Genomic DNA, 17,328 nt, shown 5'->3' with positions numbered 1-17,328 from the left:
AAAGGCATGACATGAATAGCAGTTCCTACGTATGACCAGCTGCTTACCTTTGCCATAAACCTGCATTTTCATAACTGTAATTCACAGGTCATCTGGGTAATCATTTGCAAGGACGAGTAGTTCTATAATGACGCATTATCATCTGAAGCATGGGTTATATGTACAAAAGTTCAGTACGTATTCCCAACTGATTAAAAACCCAGTTTTGTATGTGGGTGTGTGCATGTGAGATAGCCAAGAGCTCTTCTGAACAGATATTTAACTTTCATTTTGCCCTCCTACAAAAACAGGAACATAAATCTGTATGCAAGATCCTCAGCTTAAGTAAGAACTTCTAGCCCTTACTTTCATACAAGACCATTCTGTTGCCATCATCACTCTGCTCTACTTTCTACCTCATTTCCTATACGACCAGCAACCACCTTTATCAGTGTCAATCTCAAAATCCTGCTTGTCATTTCCTAAAAAACTTTTCCTTGCCATTTCCCTAAAGATTGCGGAAAAGCTCCATTCTTACTGCAAGAGAAAGAAGGATCATCTTTAACTGCACCACTTGGCTTTTCTGCCTTCTAAACCTAGTCAAACAAGGAAAAAGCCAGCCTCAAACTGGTTTGCCTGTTTGGTTCTCCTCCACATTTATACTGAGAATCTGTAGCAATGTTGGCTCATGTATCCCTTCCTCCCTTAATTACAGAATGCTTCTCCCCAGCATACTTGGGATCTGTATTAATTGGAAATAAACAATCTAAATCTTTCTCTATTCTTATTTGTTTCTTATCAGGAAATGAGAACGTAAAGGAGAGGACGTTTGCCAAATCACAATCTCAGCTGCTTTGAGGAAGCTGAAAGAGTGCAAAGACAGCTGTCACTGCACAGCCAGCAAACTAGGCTCTCTGCACCCCCCCCCCCCCCCTTTCTGGTCATAGGAATTGTACCTTTTGTAATGTTGACATATTATCTAATAGAGATGTAAAATGCCCATCTCCCTTTGCTGCTGTTTTTATTTTGGTAGTCCTTAAGGTGCTCATTCATGGGTGAGGGCCCACTGTGCTGAAGCCCATAGCTCTTTTCATATTGCCTTTATTAGAGTATAAAATCATGAAGAGGAAAGTAGTGATGAAGAGAAGGCTGTGAGGCAGTAAGTCTCACACTCCATGAATTAGGAACAACGCCTCTCCTCAGTTACCTTGTATATATACCCATACACAAAAAAATAATGACAGAGTCTCTGTACTTAACTACCTTGGTTTCCATTTCTGTCACTCCAATAACTGACCAAGTTTTGTTAGTAAACTTTCTCATTTCAGTGGACCTTAAAAAAAGCAGGGAACCTTAATTCCATCCTGCTTCAGTGCTTTACATTAAATAACTTAAGAGCAATTGAAAACATTGAGAGTGCTTTAGAAATGTGTTTATTCTGGTTATCCTCAATCTCACTTCATAGTTCTGGGAGGAGACAACTCGCCTAAGGCCTGGCACGCAACCTCACTGCAGATAACTGATGGACAGGACCTCGTTTTCTTCAATGACAGCTTAGAAATGGCTCTGCACTCTTGCAGGGGGAAGGAGAGAATCAATGCAGGCTCCAAACTAAGTAAAAGGAGAAGCAAGCAAGCAAACCAAAATTCTTGTTTCAAATCTCCATCTTTAAAGAAATAGTACATTTACTATTACCCATAATGTACCTACTAGTTAACATACAGAGATCAGGAAGGAAAAAGGGATCCTGATGATGATAAGCAATTGTTTTCACAAGATTCTGCATTTTAAATTCTTTTGTATCATGAAATAATTAGAGCCTTGACAATTACACCTAAAAAACTTACATTAAATACAGCAGAAAACTGAAATCTATTGCCACAATCACAGAACAAAAATAAGTCAGTAACACCAATGAATTCCATGAAGAGTTCTAATATGTAAAATCAGGAAGCAGAAGATCCCAACACTATATAACAGAATGCTTCCTAAAATTCATAATGGCATATCACACAATGACTTATTTAGATGGGGGGGTTGTCTTAAAACCAGTGAGTAATTGTGCATTTTAATCTAGTAAAGATCAAATCTTATGTCATTGCACAATGCAGTTTGGAACACAGTGCCTGTAGGAAGTCCCAAAAGCACCTCAAATGGAGTCAAAAGCATTTTGAACACAGTGGGGGTTGTTTTTTGTTGGGGTTCTTGGGGTGGGGCATTTGGGGCTGGTTGGGTTTTTTTTTGAGGGGTTGGGTTGGTTTCCCTTTTCCTGATTTTTCAAGATAGGTTCCTTGCTCACCTTCAGAACAGGTCTTTCTTGTCCCAGCAGGATGGACAGGTGTGGCATTTCCTGCAGTTTCATCACTACATTATCTAAGTCAGATCTCTCTCCTTAATTCCAGGTCTTGCCCTTGAGTGATACTGTTAATCACTAGCATTTGTTCCACATACAGATCTGAAAGCCAGCTGGGCGCAGACCAGGAAAGCACTGCTGATTCTGCCCCAGGAGTTTTCATGACACGCTTTCTCCAAGTGCTTCTGGAACTTTATGAGAACTTTATATATGAAACATTCAAACTTTGTTCTCCTTCAAACACTTCTTCACCTGAATTTTAAGATAGTGAAAACCCCATTAGTGTATTCACACACTGATGATTTCTCTCAAAGGCTACATTCCAAGACAAATGAGCTCAGCAGCAACAGGATGAACAGACACTGCTAAAAGCTTCAAGAACAAGGGAAGTGTCTCTGGTTTTACCAGTTTTTAGTAACTAAAATCAATGATGCAATACTAAAAACAATAACAAACAAACCTTAGCATAAAATCTGAACAATTACTAATATTGTAGCAGCAGCAGCACTGATTTCTACACTGATGAGCTATTCTTGGCGTGTTGGTAAGCTTACAAACCATGACAGAGAACAGCATGAGGACGGGATTTTTCAGACAGCAAGTATGCCTTCTGGTTACACTGCATTCCCGAGGCCTATAATAAAAAAGCAGCCCATCTCCCTCCATATCCTCTTCCTTACAGATCTTTGAAGGTCTGGAAAGGGTAGCAGAGACTGCAGAATTAGTAAGCAGAAGAGTCCTTCAAGAGGAATAAATTGACAAAGTCCACCTAGTTGCATCTACTCCTTCCCCAAGCACCAAGTCAAGATCAACTACAGTTACATAGTTGACCTTTCACCAGCTTGCTCTCAGAGGCATCCAAATCTGGAAATTCCTTAACCATCCAAGGCAATCTATTGTAGGGCCTCACTTGGCTTATTACCATTCAGAAGGCATTTTCCTAGTTTTGTAGATGGAAGCTTCGTGTCCTCTCTACCACAGGTCTGGGCTCCTGACATATGTCAGAACAAAAGCTTGCAGTCTGTGGTCTCCCAAAATAATCTCCTCCAGTTTGGGAAGTATGGGGATCAACAAATTTTCTAGAGCTTCAAAAGAAAACAACTTAAGGTTTGAGATAAGGAACCTTTATCATACTCCAGTTAAATTCATATTCAAGATAAAACCTGGCTTTCCATTTCAGAATGCTGAAATTCACATGCACGATCATAGAACACCAGAAGTATTCCATTTATTTGGGGTAAATCGAAATCTATAATGTGTACCTAGCCATACTGACAAAACAAACCCCAGACTTTATATACATGCACATAAGACTTTTTAGTCAAGCATGTAGAAGCAGGCTGGCATAAGAATAAACTGATGGCTGAAGACAAAACAGGCATCAGCTACTGAATCAGATCAGTGCCCATGCACTGTAAATTTGAGCTGTGTCCTTGGCAGCTTTCTGAGAACTAATTATTCTCTTGCAGCATTGTGCAGAAGTTCCTTCTGGATGGGCACATCACGGCAGCTCTAGTTGTGTGGTATTTCCTTCAAAGAACAAAACATACTTGTCCAAATGCTTTAGTATTCCCTGCATTAACAGTTCATGCATTTTAGCAAAAGCTACATATATTAACATGGCAAATCCTCATCCTTCTCACTGCTCAATATGTCAATATTATTTGTGCTGTCACTCAACTGTTTCTGGGGTTTTGTGTTTTGTTTTACGGGGGTTTTGTTTTTTATTTTTTGTTTAAAAACAACTTTCTCTTCATTTCAATAGCATGCCCTTCTTACTCCATTCCATTTGTTGGACTTTTTTTTTTTTCTTGTCTACAGTATCTATTCTCTCATCTGGAACACGACACTCTTCTGCTAGAGCATCTTGCTCCGTACAACAGCCTGTTTCAATAAAAATTCTGGCTGCTAAAGTCACTTTTCTCCCCTTCAGTCACATAAGCTTCTACACACAGTATTTCCACTAGCTCACATTTCTTCCCCACGTTTCTTCATGTTATATTCACCTTCAAGGGTGCAATAAATTCTAGCTCTATTTGGGTTTGCATCTTTGGGTCTCTTTCTAACCTCCAAGTCTGATAACAATCAATCTAGACTTCCATTTATTCCTTTCTTTTACAGTCTCTCTTCCATTTTTACTTGCGCTATGCTCTAAACATTAACATACGGTCTCCAACAGACTGTAACATCAGGCACCCCGGCTGCTACCAAGGAGTAAATAAAAATACACTTTCCACGAGTTTAGGAGGGTGGCAGGAAAAGAAACCCAAATCACAGCATGCCCACATCAACTAGGTGACAACTTATTAACGGATCTATCAAGATAAAAAAAGGCAATCATTATTTGGAAGCTTCAATTACCAGTTTATTGACTCAAGAAACTATACTTGCTGCTGGTTTATTTGTCAGGCAGTCAACTACAAGTGCCAACCAAAAAAAATATTTAAACAATAAAACTGATTATTTTACATTTTTTTACTACTGTTTTACCCCGAAATACTATCCTGATTTGGAAAAAAAGAACAAAACAAGAGGATGAAATCTTTGCAAGCAACTTGTTGTCTCAACCATATAATGAACTTTTCATAACAAAACCCTCCATTTCAATAAAGTGGCTAATCAGGACCACAAACTAGTCATTCCACTTCTTTCAAGCATTCTTAATACCCTATTGTTGTCACTTTTCACCTTAGACAACAACATCATTTCTACACAGAAAATTCACATTCTTCCTGCTTTTGTTGCACATGACAAAATTACAGAAAAGACCAGCCCTACTGGAATTTATCAATCAATAGAGCATTCTTCTTTGCGAACTACAAAAAACACTCTGTCCTATATCCTGGCACTATGGAGCTCCCAGTACAATCCCTGGAAGGAGAACAAACTCTCTGTGGCATGCTCAGTACAGTGGACGGATTTCCCTCTTCCTGCCCTCTTCCAGCTGTGATAGACAAACACCAAAGTAAAGTCATGCTATAGAAAAAGGAAAACAAAACAGAACACAGTAAACTTCAACATTAATAAAAAATTAAAGTTGTTCCAGTGTTACAGCAGGCAAACCACATAGTGCTAAGGACAGCTTACGCACTGAAAAAAACCCACTTAAATAATGCCACATCTTAAGAAACAGCACTTGGGATTCCAACACAGAGCCGGCAGCTCTCCCTTTTCTTTTTATAGCTGTTGATGCAAGGTTCCCTCAAAATAACCAACAAATGTACGTCTGGAACGATTTCAAGGTTCATTTTGTAGCCACATAAACATAGCCAGGTATCAAGGCAAGTTTTAAAACCACTTCAAGAATTTGTGTGATGGATGTCTTCAATGTGGTACAAAAATAAACTGTGGTTTGATATCAAGTATGACATCACTGTCCTATCATCCCTCATTTTTAAGAGGTAATTTAAAATTACAAGTAATATTTATAGAACTAGCTGAGCATTTACAGTAAATACTGTGCATGACATCAGAATCCCTAGAAACAGTTGCAGCAAGCCAAGAAAGTGTGGAAAAAACACAACTTCTATTCAAAGGCTAAATTTAGCCTAGTGGAGACTATCTTCCTCTAAAGTCAATGGGACAAGAATGCTGCCTTTAGAGCAATGGTTCAAAGCTGGGGAAGAGCACGAATCCCCTCTGCACAGCACAGGAGATCTTGGGTATCCTGTGAAGGGAATTTGGAGTGGAGGGTGGGGGCGCAATGCAATACTTCCCCCCAAGTATTAGCCCTTTTCCAGGCCAGCCTGAAATCTGAACGTGCCAGCATGCTTTGGAGATGAGTAAACACGTCCTGCCTCCACCTTGCTCGCTCTGGACAGGTATTTGGGGCAGATCCACCTGACAGCATGCAAGGCTAATTACCTCTCCCCAGACCCTAATGGGAGATTTTCACATGGTATAGAGCTCCAAATTCTTGTGTTCCCACTGGATCCAGCCATATCTTCTCCCTCATCTTAGCAAAGCCTAAGGCAAGATTCAAGAGAAAAAGGATGTCAAAGAACTGGAGGCTAAGCCAGCATTACCCTGGCAGGACAACAATTAAAGGCTTCCAGATAGAAGGGCTGGGGCAAAGGAAGAGGTGAGCACGGGAGGGAAGGCATGATCCTAATGCACTGGGACACAAAACATGCTCTTGGTGATGCTTGCAGCATTAGATGCATGTTAAGCACATTATCACATCTGTCTTTTACAAGCTCACACATAGCATGTGCCAGACTTTTTTTTTTTTTTTTTGGGGGGGGGGGCCTGAGCAGTTTGAGAACACTGATCCAGAGGGCAGCAGAGAACAAGTAAATACCTTAAACAGCGTGTTTTTTTCCCCCCATCTACTGCCTGCTTAAGTTTTAGGAAGATGAATGTGACCATCTCCACGGTCTGGGGCTATCCTTTATGCATACCTTCATCATGTAGCACCCCTACCTTTTCAGCTGCATGCAAGCAAAACAACCAATATTTCTGGTGTCTGGGGTTTTTTGGGGGGGCAAGGGAAGGTTTGCACCCCCAATTTCACTTACAGTGACACCCTTTATTACTCACCTTTACAATATTATTTGACTTGATTACAACACAAAAATGGGGGTGAATGTTCAAATATTTATGTACACACATCACTTTACACAAGCTAATGAAGGTAGAAACTTGTCACAACATCACCCAGAGAAAAACATGAAATTGTGAGTTGCTTTATAAACATAACGGAACCAGGAATACAACAGTTCTGTAACTTCTAAAAAAATTTCTATATATTTCTATTCCTTGTATAGTTTTTATTAGTATTCCTTGTATAGTCTGTAAACTCTCTAGAACAGGCTTGGGTAGAACACACTGAAGTTTCCCATGAAGAACAGACTGTAGAAAGAGAAAATACTAATGTTTTGGCTTGGATTAAAGCCAGTTGGAATTTGTTTATTTACTTTGTCAAGTATTGGTTACTGCCCATATTCAGAAATACTTGTCCAGATAACTCTTTACTTGTTTGCACATTTCTTCAGACTTTTTCATTGCACACTGAGTTTTGTGAGCTATAGGAATTCTGTACTCAACCAAATGGAAGTTTTCCAAAATGTGCAAAAATGCTAGAGGATCTGGTGCAACGTTACAGCTTTGTTGGAAACTAAGGGTTGTAACACCTTCTGACTAAGCATGGCATTGGTAAGAACTTGAGACAGAAAACAAACCAAAAAAAACCTTGCAGATATCTGGGTGCAAGAAGAGAGAGCAACAACTTTTTTCAAAGACTGCTTAATTTAAAAGATAAGCATATGGCTGCACGCATAAAATTTGTGAAATCTGCCACTCTACCTGTCACTTCCAAGTTTATAATAGCATACTGTACACTTCAGCAAGCCATCAAAACCAAGGATTTTATCAACAAAACTAAACACTCTCTGACCTAATGTCTGCTTTTAATACACATATTCAGAGATCCTGTCATATTCCAGTATTAATGTAGCACTTTCCCCTCTCATACTGGTACTACTAATCCAGATGCCTCTTTGCCCACAGTTCTTCTTTCAATACCAGTTCCACAAAGGTTCATCCTCTTCTTTTTCCTGTATTTTTTCCCCTCCTCTTTTTCAGTACTCTCATTCAGACAAAAAAAAAAAAAAAAGAAAAAAGAAAAAAAAGACTTAACTATTATCTTTATATTAAAACCTCTCAACTCTGCCTCAGAGTCCAGTCCACTTTCATTCACATGGCAGAACCTGTCTGATCTCCCGGTATTTCCTTGCCGTATCTTGCTACTAGGTTAAACACCAGAACAGCAAAAGCTTACATTCATGATAATTTCCTAAATCCTTTTCTTTCCTTTCTCATCTCAGCTACCAAAGATTCACTTGGCAACACTGGAGGGCATGATCCACAAATCAGCTTCAAATTATCTCACTGACCTTTAATGTACTCAAACCAGATCATGCCTATGTCTTGCTACTTCCCTACAAGGAAGGGGATATATTTAATACTCCATCTTCGTCAGGATAGCTGTATTTCTCACTTTGGATGTGCTATCTTGCTCCTAACCCACTGTTACATGCTCTTTTAATGATACTGCTGTAAATACCATCCTGTCTCCTCATTTCAACAGATAAGTCTTGAGACAAATTTCCCTTCAGAGAGAAGCCACTTATCTTCTCTCATGCCTTAACAATCTCCACTTTGCTGTTCTTTTGTAAGGGAAAGCCCCTTAATAACAGCCCAGGAACTCACCAGATAACTCATTTCTAGCCTGTCTCTACCAGAGCACCAGTAAAGTCACTTAACAGTACCAAGACAGCTATTATACTATAAATATTGCCTGTGAACTTCAGGTGATCCTAATTTAAACCCTGCATTCTATATTTTGCCATATTTATAAGACATGCTGTCTGTCCTTTTCGTTACTGCACACAGAATTCATGACACAATAAATTCTCCCACAATTAATTTACAGATTTAGTTGGATCTTACAACCCATTTGTGATCAAAGAAAATGCCTCGGTTCCAATTTCAGAAAGAAAAAAAACACTGCTCAGGAAGATTAAAGCTGGTATTTTCATCGTGTTTACATCACATCCATTTATGCCACAAGGTTAGAGGGAGCCGTGGGTTTGAAGTAGCAAAACTTAGAAAGGAAGGCACAAAAAAAAGCCAGAAGCACTAAAAATTAATGGGTAGAGACAAACTGAGATGTAGGATCACACTTTACTCAAGTCTGTAAGAGCACTCTGAACCAGAGCTAGCATCTAGATCTTACTGTCCAGGCAGCATCCATGACAGTCAGTTATTGTATCTACATCTGCAAACAGAACTGATGTTTTTTAAAGCAGAGACCACAAAAGCCAAGCCATATAATATAGACATCAATATTTACTGTAGAAAATACCTTTTAGTCTCACATAATCAACAGTTTTGAACAGAAAGGCTTAAAGCTAAATAGCCTTCTCCATGCTGGTGTTTAAAGGAGCTCTGAAGGAAAAGGTAACTTCTGAAGAGCATGCTAACTGTATACAGCATAATATTTATAAACTAAATGGTAAATTAGAAAAAACAAAGCAAATTGATGTTGTACCGGCTTAATTAATCTTCCAAACAACATAGAGGCTCACAATGATCTATCTGCACTCTACTGGTAAGAGGCCTTGTATCTGAAACTTTACCTACAGTATTTTCACAATTTATTAGCTTGAACATATTTTCAAAATAGTACTATGAGCGTCTATGTCATATAAGAGTATGTATATATTTTTTATACATTATGCATATATTTATATATACATAACTATGTAACATATAAGAGTACTATGAGAGGGCCAGTACCTGTCAGATTTACCTTTGCTCTCACATTTCCAGATGCAAGCTTGATTACACATATTAATCAAACATCAGAAATATTTTTTTTTTTTAAACATTGGTTTTAATTTGTTTCCAACTTTTACCTTAAGAGCACAGAAGATGCAAGAATCACCCATACATTTGTGCGTTGTGATTTGCCGGAAACTGCGGCGGAAAATGTCCAGATGCCAAAGAACCTGAAACACAAAAAGGGACACAGCCAATTTTATGAATATATAAAATCTACATATAAAGCTCTGACTTAAATTGCACATGCTAAATAATCCCAGAAGTACGTTAATGTCAGTGAACATCACTTTTAAAATGGGATGCCTTTTATCTAAGTGCAAGTTGGCATTTTAATGTCAAGTAGCATTCACATACATTAATTCGCAGTAGGACATCCCTCTGAATTTCTTGCCATATGCTTTTACATTAAAAAAACTCACTTCTTTGTCCATGTGGCAGTTCCATCTTAAACAGCACCTGCCCTGACTGCTCCCCAGCACTGGCACCATGACCAGCCATTGTGGGGGCTGGGCAGAGATGCCAAGGACACCCCACCAACTGCTGGGGCTGAAACTCGTCCACCCTCCCACCTCCCAGGCAGCCTCCTTGTTCTGTGTACAAAGCCCAAATGCTGGAAAAATGGAGCACCAACAGCATATACACTAATAAGCTCCTGCAAGTCAAAACAATAAATTACTACAAGCCGTTATGCCAAGTATTTATATGCCATGCTTACAGGCAGATTTCTAACCCTAACTTGTGTGGGCAGTTACACTTTTCTATCAGGAAAAGTATGCTGGTAAAGCCAGGTACATGGCCAGGTATGGTCACAGCACACATAACCAAGCAGGCTTTTTTATGTTCTGCTAGCAGCACCACCAAATGTTATTATTAAATTTTTCCACTAGGTCTGTGCAATCTTGGGCAATTATATAAAATCTTATCTGTAAAACAGCAACAACGCTGATCTCTGAGGTGTTTCACAGTCAGCTCATATATAAATGTGGTTGGTCCTGGCTGTTTCAGCTTCCACTTGCAACAACTGGACTTTCCTGTAAGCCCCAGAGCAACCAGCCTTTCAGGAGGCAGAAGCTTGCACTGAAAGAAGCCCTGACCTAAATCACGTCTGGCCAGATTCCGGCCAGAGCAGCGAGGTCCCGGCTGGCATGTGACTGGCTAAATGCTTCGTTAGCTTAAACAGAGGAATCAGACTTCTTATTTCTGATTAATTTGTCCAGAGCAACTGGCTAGAAAAAAAAAATTAGCACTCTGAATAAAAGTTGTGCTGGTTTCAAGAAGTGTTTCCAGATGGAACAATTTGTTAACTAAACCATGGCACACAAATGTTATCTAAAATCATATTTAAAAGTACGTTTATTGAATATTTAATCTGTAAAGTTTCCCAAAATTTCAGAATTGTCATAGCTATGTTTATACTCAAACTGTCCCTATACTTAAAGGCCTGGGAGGCAACATAAGCCCTGGAACCATCTGATTATACACAACATTCCTGAAGAACTACTGCAGACTTCACAAAAGGACAAAAAAAATAATAAATTTAGGAACTAGTCCAATTTTTCAATGTAACTGCCTTTAGAGTTTATCTTGAATGTTTACAGAAATACTTAAGAGTAAGGAGCAACAAACATTCAAAAGCCTCTCAGACTAATACTTAATGTTAAAAAATTAAGATAAAAGAACCCAGAACTATGTGTTTTATGACATTATTCCCATGTTGCCTTTTTTTTTTTTTTAATTCAGCTTTGACTGTGAATATTTTTGGTACCCTATTTCTCTTGAACTTTAGAAGGAAACAGTTTATGTAGAAGATTAAGCGTCAGGTCATATATTTTCATCTTCATGTATGACATGTAGCTGGTGTTAGGCTCTGGTCAGTCCTAACCTAAGTTCAGTAACGCAGTATTAAGAGGCAGCTGGGGATTACACCTTACAACTTAACAGATTCAATAAATACAGTACATCACTGGAAACTCCACTTTTCTTATCATTAGTTCTCTCTGTACCAAACCCTGTATTTCATGGCATTTTAAGCCTTATTGAGGGCCACCGGTGTTTGTATTACTTGCATCAGAGGAGTATCTTGAAGGCTGAAGTTAGTCGAGAACCCAATCATGCCCGTGCAAAAAGAAAAAAAACCCACACCATGACATAGTCTATGCTACACAGACAAGTCATATGAACAGATGTAAACTGATGTGGAGAAAGGGTTTAAAACCCTGCAGCCGGATGGACTGGATCTCAAACGTCAGACATTCAAAACATCTAAATGGTGACAATACCTCTACAGCAGCCATAACACTTCACTAAATTTTGACACAGGAAAAGGGTTTTGCTTCTTAATCAAAAGGTAAAGACTAATTACCTAAACTAGGCTACAAGATCAGCAGTTACAAAGAAAATTGGACTATATAAAAAGGATGTTGTGTATTATCAAACCTTGAACTTGACTGGTTCAACAAAAAAGTTAAAACATACTTTTAAGGAATAGACATACTGCAAGCTATGCAGTATTCTATTATTTTAAAATAAATTTTCTACATATATCTTCATCTTCAATTGACATATTACAAGTTTATACCAACAAGAGATTCAAGTACACTAGGTGATGACTATGCAAATGCTGTTGATCTCACCAGGAAAACCTGAAAATTAAAAAACAGCTGTTCTGTAACTCAACTAATCTGCATTTATAAATGTACCTTTATTCTATCTAGGCCCACAAACAATTACATAGTTGAGATTGGATATATTTGTTGCACAGTCAAGCCTAAGAAATACTGCAACAGACAGAGGATGAAGACAGAAACATTTTTTATTCTGCGCTCTTACCTGTAGTGCACTATTGAGGAAGCAACTGTTCTGTCCTGGTTCATTGCTGAGACCTTTACTGGGTGCTATTGAGGTTGTATTTCGTGGAGTAAACATGCCCTGTACATTCCCCCGACCCACAGAAAAGTAATTTCTTTTCCAAGACATCTTCCAGTTTCAACTGTAGAGTATGCAGATTTAGGCTGGTATTTGACTTATCAGCCCCTTCCTTTCTTTCACCAAAATTCAAAACTGGAACAACATCCAATCTTCTTTAAATTACAGTTTAAACAGAATTTATCCTTTCATCAGGACATAGGCAGTTTGCTTCTTTTAAATCCAGCTGAGGATGCTATTCTTCATTTGATGCTTATGTATGCAAGCCTCTCTTTTAGAAGCAGCTACATAGAAAGTCTGCAAACGGGAGGAATCCATGGTCATGCGAGTTCATCTGTTACATTGCTTCTCCCTTTTCCAAACAGGCAGTGACTTCAGGGAACAAATGGCAAATTAAGGAGGTCCAGGGATCGAGAGGAGAAAAACAACAGCTACCTCCTACACCCCCAAAACCCCAGCTTCTCTAATCCTTTTGTAATCCTCCTGCAGAAGATGGGAAAAATCCAATTAGCAAGGGAGCGGAGAAACCAAAACCAAAATAAAACCTTGGCAGCTCCCTTTCAGTTACATCTGTCTTAGGTGATGAAAAAGACATTGTCTTCACAGGAGGAAAAGCAGCAACTCCAAGGACTTGAGAGTGAAGAGCTTTTAAGAAGCAAAAAGTTTTCGATACAGTTCTAACTCTGTGCTCAATCTTTAGAAGTTTCTTCTCCTGATCCTCCTTTTGCAATCGGAATGCCCAGCCGTGCCAGAAAGCTTGAGAGAGAAAAATAATCAAAGGCTTGCGTCATTTAATTACTCTCTTGGTTTTGCGGTGTTCTGCCAAGACCAGTGTTGCCTCACCTCCCACAATACACTGAATCTTCTGAGAGAAAGCAAAAAATACAAACCTTCCTCCACCCAAAAAATAAAATAACATGGAAAAGAACAGAGAATTCTGAGAAAAGTATGTAAAAGCAAGAGAGCTGGAACATGTTGGAAGGATTAAGAAGGAAGTTAGATTAAAAAAATAAACCACAACATTCATGTGAACTCCATGGCAGCTTTTATACATATGCTTTACAATCCTGAAGCGTTAGATTTCTTTAAGATCTCCTAGTCATTCAAACAGCAGCACAAAGATTTGTGTTTCTGTGAACATGCACTAGCACACTGTCCACCCTAGAGCTGTGATTTTGAACTGAACTTGGAAGGCTGGGAAGACAAAGGCACATGGCTCACCCCTGACTCAGCAGCCCTCAGCTCCTCCAGAACAACACAGTCCAACTTTTCTTAATCAGAATCTATGTGTATTTCTAGAAAATCTTACTTCATCTAGGTACGTGGGATCCGCAATGTCATCCAAAAGACATTGATGCTTCTGAAGAAGCTGGAAGAATCATTCCATAGAAACTGTTCTTCCCACTACAACTTCTCTTTTTCCACTCGCCTCACTAAAAAAAGAATTTGATCTAAGAAATTCCTAGACACAGGAACCAAAACATTCATGGCAAAACATCTTTTAAAGCTCTTGCAAGTGTAGCCCACCTGCATCTACTTTACAGACAACTGCATAGTATTTTCCAGGGATATTCCTGTTGACATTTAAGATTATCCCACTTTCGATAGGCATAACAACGACTGAATGTACCTATTACAGTTGGTATAAGCAAGATGACTCTATTCCATATATACTGAAGTAGTAATTGTAGCATGAAGTCACTACAAAACAGAGACACAGAGTTTGTGCATCAGCAAAAATTAACTAAGAGAATAATTCCTTAAAAGATACCCTGGGTATCCATGAAGGCACATCTTTCACCTTCCACACAACTATAAATTCTTCACCTCCTGTCAAAACACAGCAAGAACTTCCTCAACATCTGCAAATGTGTTACGGCAGCCTAACCCATTCCCTTCAGTAATATTTTGTTTGTACTTCTATTAAACTCATTCTACAACTATTAATGAAATCTCAGCATTGCTGTAAGGCAGGCAAATAACTACATACAGATGAACACTCTTCTTGGCTGCCAGCGTGCTGTGCAGAATTTTCAGATGTGCTTGCAAGCCTGCAGACACAGACCATCACCATGCCAGTCGCACAACATTCCTGAGCGCTGAACGTATACAGGACTCATTTCAAAGCAATTTCAGCCTCAGCCCCCTTTCTTTGTTCAATCCCTTAATGAACCATGAGCCAATCATACTCTATGAGGTAATTCAATTTCAAGCAACAATTTAAGGATCGCAGTAAACCATCACCACCTGCAATAGGTGGCTAAGTCCGTGCACAGAGATGGAGCAGAACACTGTGTAGAATGAGCTGTGGCAAGCAGGCTCTGCTACCTCACAAAAACCCCGGAGCCAAGCACTCTGTCTTCTCCCTTCCACAGCACCTACAAAAAGACAGAAAATACAATCCAAAACATGCCCAAGATGCACAGCTGTGAGCAGCACCTACTGAGTGGACTTCAAAAGAAGATTCTGCTCTCAAAATGGCCAAGCTCTGTCAGTTATGTCAAAGTGAATACATTTTTTCTGTTAATTTTTATTGCCTTGGAACCAGAATCAGATTAGAGGCTTTGCAGTTTGCCTGTCACTGCAGCAAGACTACTGCAAGCTGGCCAGGACTCTCACAGTAACCGTGCAAGCTTACCACTCTCACTGCATTTGCACAGGCTTAAGGCTTAACAAACTGGCTTCCTACCACGTGTTTGCCAAGATCGCTCACAGGAGCAAGTTCAGTTTGCTCATTTGGTTACATGGCCTTTGCAGAGCTAAGAACAAGCAGAAAACACTTAAGCTGGTAACAAGCCAGTTAGGGCCAAACCAGAACTCTGGAGACAAAGAGCAGCTTCACACCTGGCCAGCCTCAAAAAAAAACCCCAACTTACCGACATTACATAATAGCTACAAAATACAATCCCGATCAATCTGAAATATATTTAAGACACTACTCACATGAATTGTTTATAGACCCACTTAGTTTCTGCTATAGCTAGTTTTACTAAGTTTTTTACTTAGTTTTACTGCTTTTACTTAGTTCCTTGCTTTTTTTTTTTTTTAGGAAAAAAGGCAATTTTGTAAAAACCAACTGTCATTACTAAAATATCCTGCTTAGTTTCCACCACCACTGATGAACCATCAGTAGTAAAAACTAACCCTCTCATACTTTAAACACCCAACAACCAATTGCTAAGAACACAGCAGTGATCTGTAAAGGACAAAGGCAGCTATTGCTGCACAAGCCTATCAACAGATTTTCTCAAAACATGCTACTTCTCCCAGATACCGTCTCAGTGTGTAAGCCTCCTAAACAGAACTAAAGACAAAAGAAAATTTACTTTCTGAAACAGAATCATGGTAACACTTTGATGACACATGCTACAAGCAGCAAAGAATTATATAGTTACAAGTGAGAAGAAATAATTTTCATATACTGTTTCTGATTACAGAAATTTTTGAGAAAGACCACTCCCTGACTAAGAACACATACAAGCCAACAGCTTTTTCATAGTACAAGGAAAACCCCTACAACTGAATTGCCACTGGAGTTTCCCGGCCTTCTGTAGCATTTTAATATTAGATGACAACAACTGCAGCTCCACATTAAGTCTTGTATTAAAAAAAAAAAAAAACCCACACACAAAACCACCACACACACAAAAATTTAAAAACCCACAACACACACATCCCAGATGACAGATTCAAAAGCTTCAGCTACTGTATGTTCCAGTGGCATCTTGGCAGGACTCCAGAAAACCAAGTCTGAAGTAAAAGACAAATGTATTATCAGACCTGAGAAAATTGTTCTTGTAGGAAAGAGATGGAATTTTCATTGCTGGAAATGTTACTAAAACAGGAATATGACCAAAATAGGAGGAGTGCCAGATGCAAAAGTGTAAATGATGCTCGTGGTTCATTACTTAAAACATTAACTTAGAGACACAATGAACTGAGACAGAAAGCTTAAAAACTTCTAAGGCACTTGAATTTTGTTTATCATATTAAGAACATTATTCACTGGAATAAAGCACAAAATTAATCTAGCCAGCGTGATTTAAAAAGCCAACCACATCCCTGAGAAGTTGCACAGCCTTATAACAATGTTATACAAATGTTACAATAAAGAGTAAACAATATATATAAGAATATATAAAAGTACATGAATGAAAAAAGAAAATCCAACATTCTAGACCTTCCCTCGAATTCATGCTGTTTGGCAACAGCTTTCTTTGGGAAGGAGAGTGGACTCCCAGCCACAGAGATGGGCTCAACAGACAGAAGGGCATGGGGCACCACTTCCATCGCATCTCCAGCAATGCAGCCCCAGAGCAAAGCTGGCCATGGTTCAGCACGAATTTCTGGCCTGAAGAAATCTGAGTCTGTCCTTGGGACAGCAGAGTACAACACTCTACGAGACACGTACCACTTTAACAGTTTAAAGTCCCTGTTCATTCTCATTCGCTTGCTAAATCAATCACATAGAATCATAACATCTCAAGTTGAAGCCTTTGTTCTCTCATGGGGTTCCACTACCACTGTTTATTTTAAGGGGGGGAAAAAAACCCACTCCTCTCTTACTGCAGTCTCACGTCTCTCCAAAAGTATTATGCTATTGCTTGAAGAATCATTCCAGGAACATGGCTGCAGTAAAACAACCCATTTAGGAAAGGAGATGCTTCTATTTAGCACTAGATATGGCTGAAACACCAATTAAGTATTTATCACACTGTTAAATAAGA

At 39.1% G+C, this 17,328-nt stretch overlaps 1 protein-coding gene across 13 annotated transcripts in view; it reads right to left on the bottom strand.

Annotated features, from left to right (window-relative positions):
* Positions 1 to 17,328, bottom strand: part of USP54 (ubiquitin specific peptidase 54) — a 102,440-nt gene that overhangs the window by 40,182 nt on the left and 44,930 nt on the right. For 11 of the 13 annotated variants that reach the window (XR_005106112.1, XM_037399613.1, XM_037399611.1 and 8 more), the window contains 2 exons: positions 12,506 to 13,357; positions 9,751 to 9,843 (listed from right to left, as the gene is read on the bottom strand). Coding sequence is in view for 12 of the 13 variants with exons in the window: in XM_037399613.1 (XP_037255510.1) it covers positions 9,751 to 9,843; positions 12,506 to 12,652 (240 nt within the window). In the remaining variant the exon portion in view is untranslated. Of the gene's footprint in view, positions 1 to 2,278; positions 2,489 to 9,750; positions 9,844 to 12,505; positions 13,358 to 13,910; positions 13,988 to 17,328 lie in introns of those variants that run through there. The other 2 variants (XM_037399618.1, XM_037399620.1) reach the window with 2 other exon arrangements.

Source organism: Falco rusticolus, chromosome 9, assembly GCF_015220075.1.
Source record: "Falco rusticolus isolate bFalRus1 chromosome 9, bFalRus1.pri, whole genome shotgun sequence".
Classification (NCBI taxonomy): Eukaryota; Metazoa; Chordata; class Aves; order Falconiformes; family Falconidae; genus Falco; species Falco rusticolus.
This window is presented reverse-complemented; position numbering and strand designations above follow the sequence as displayed.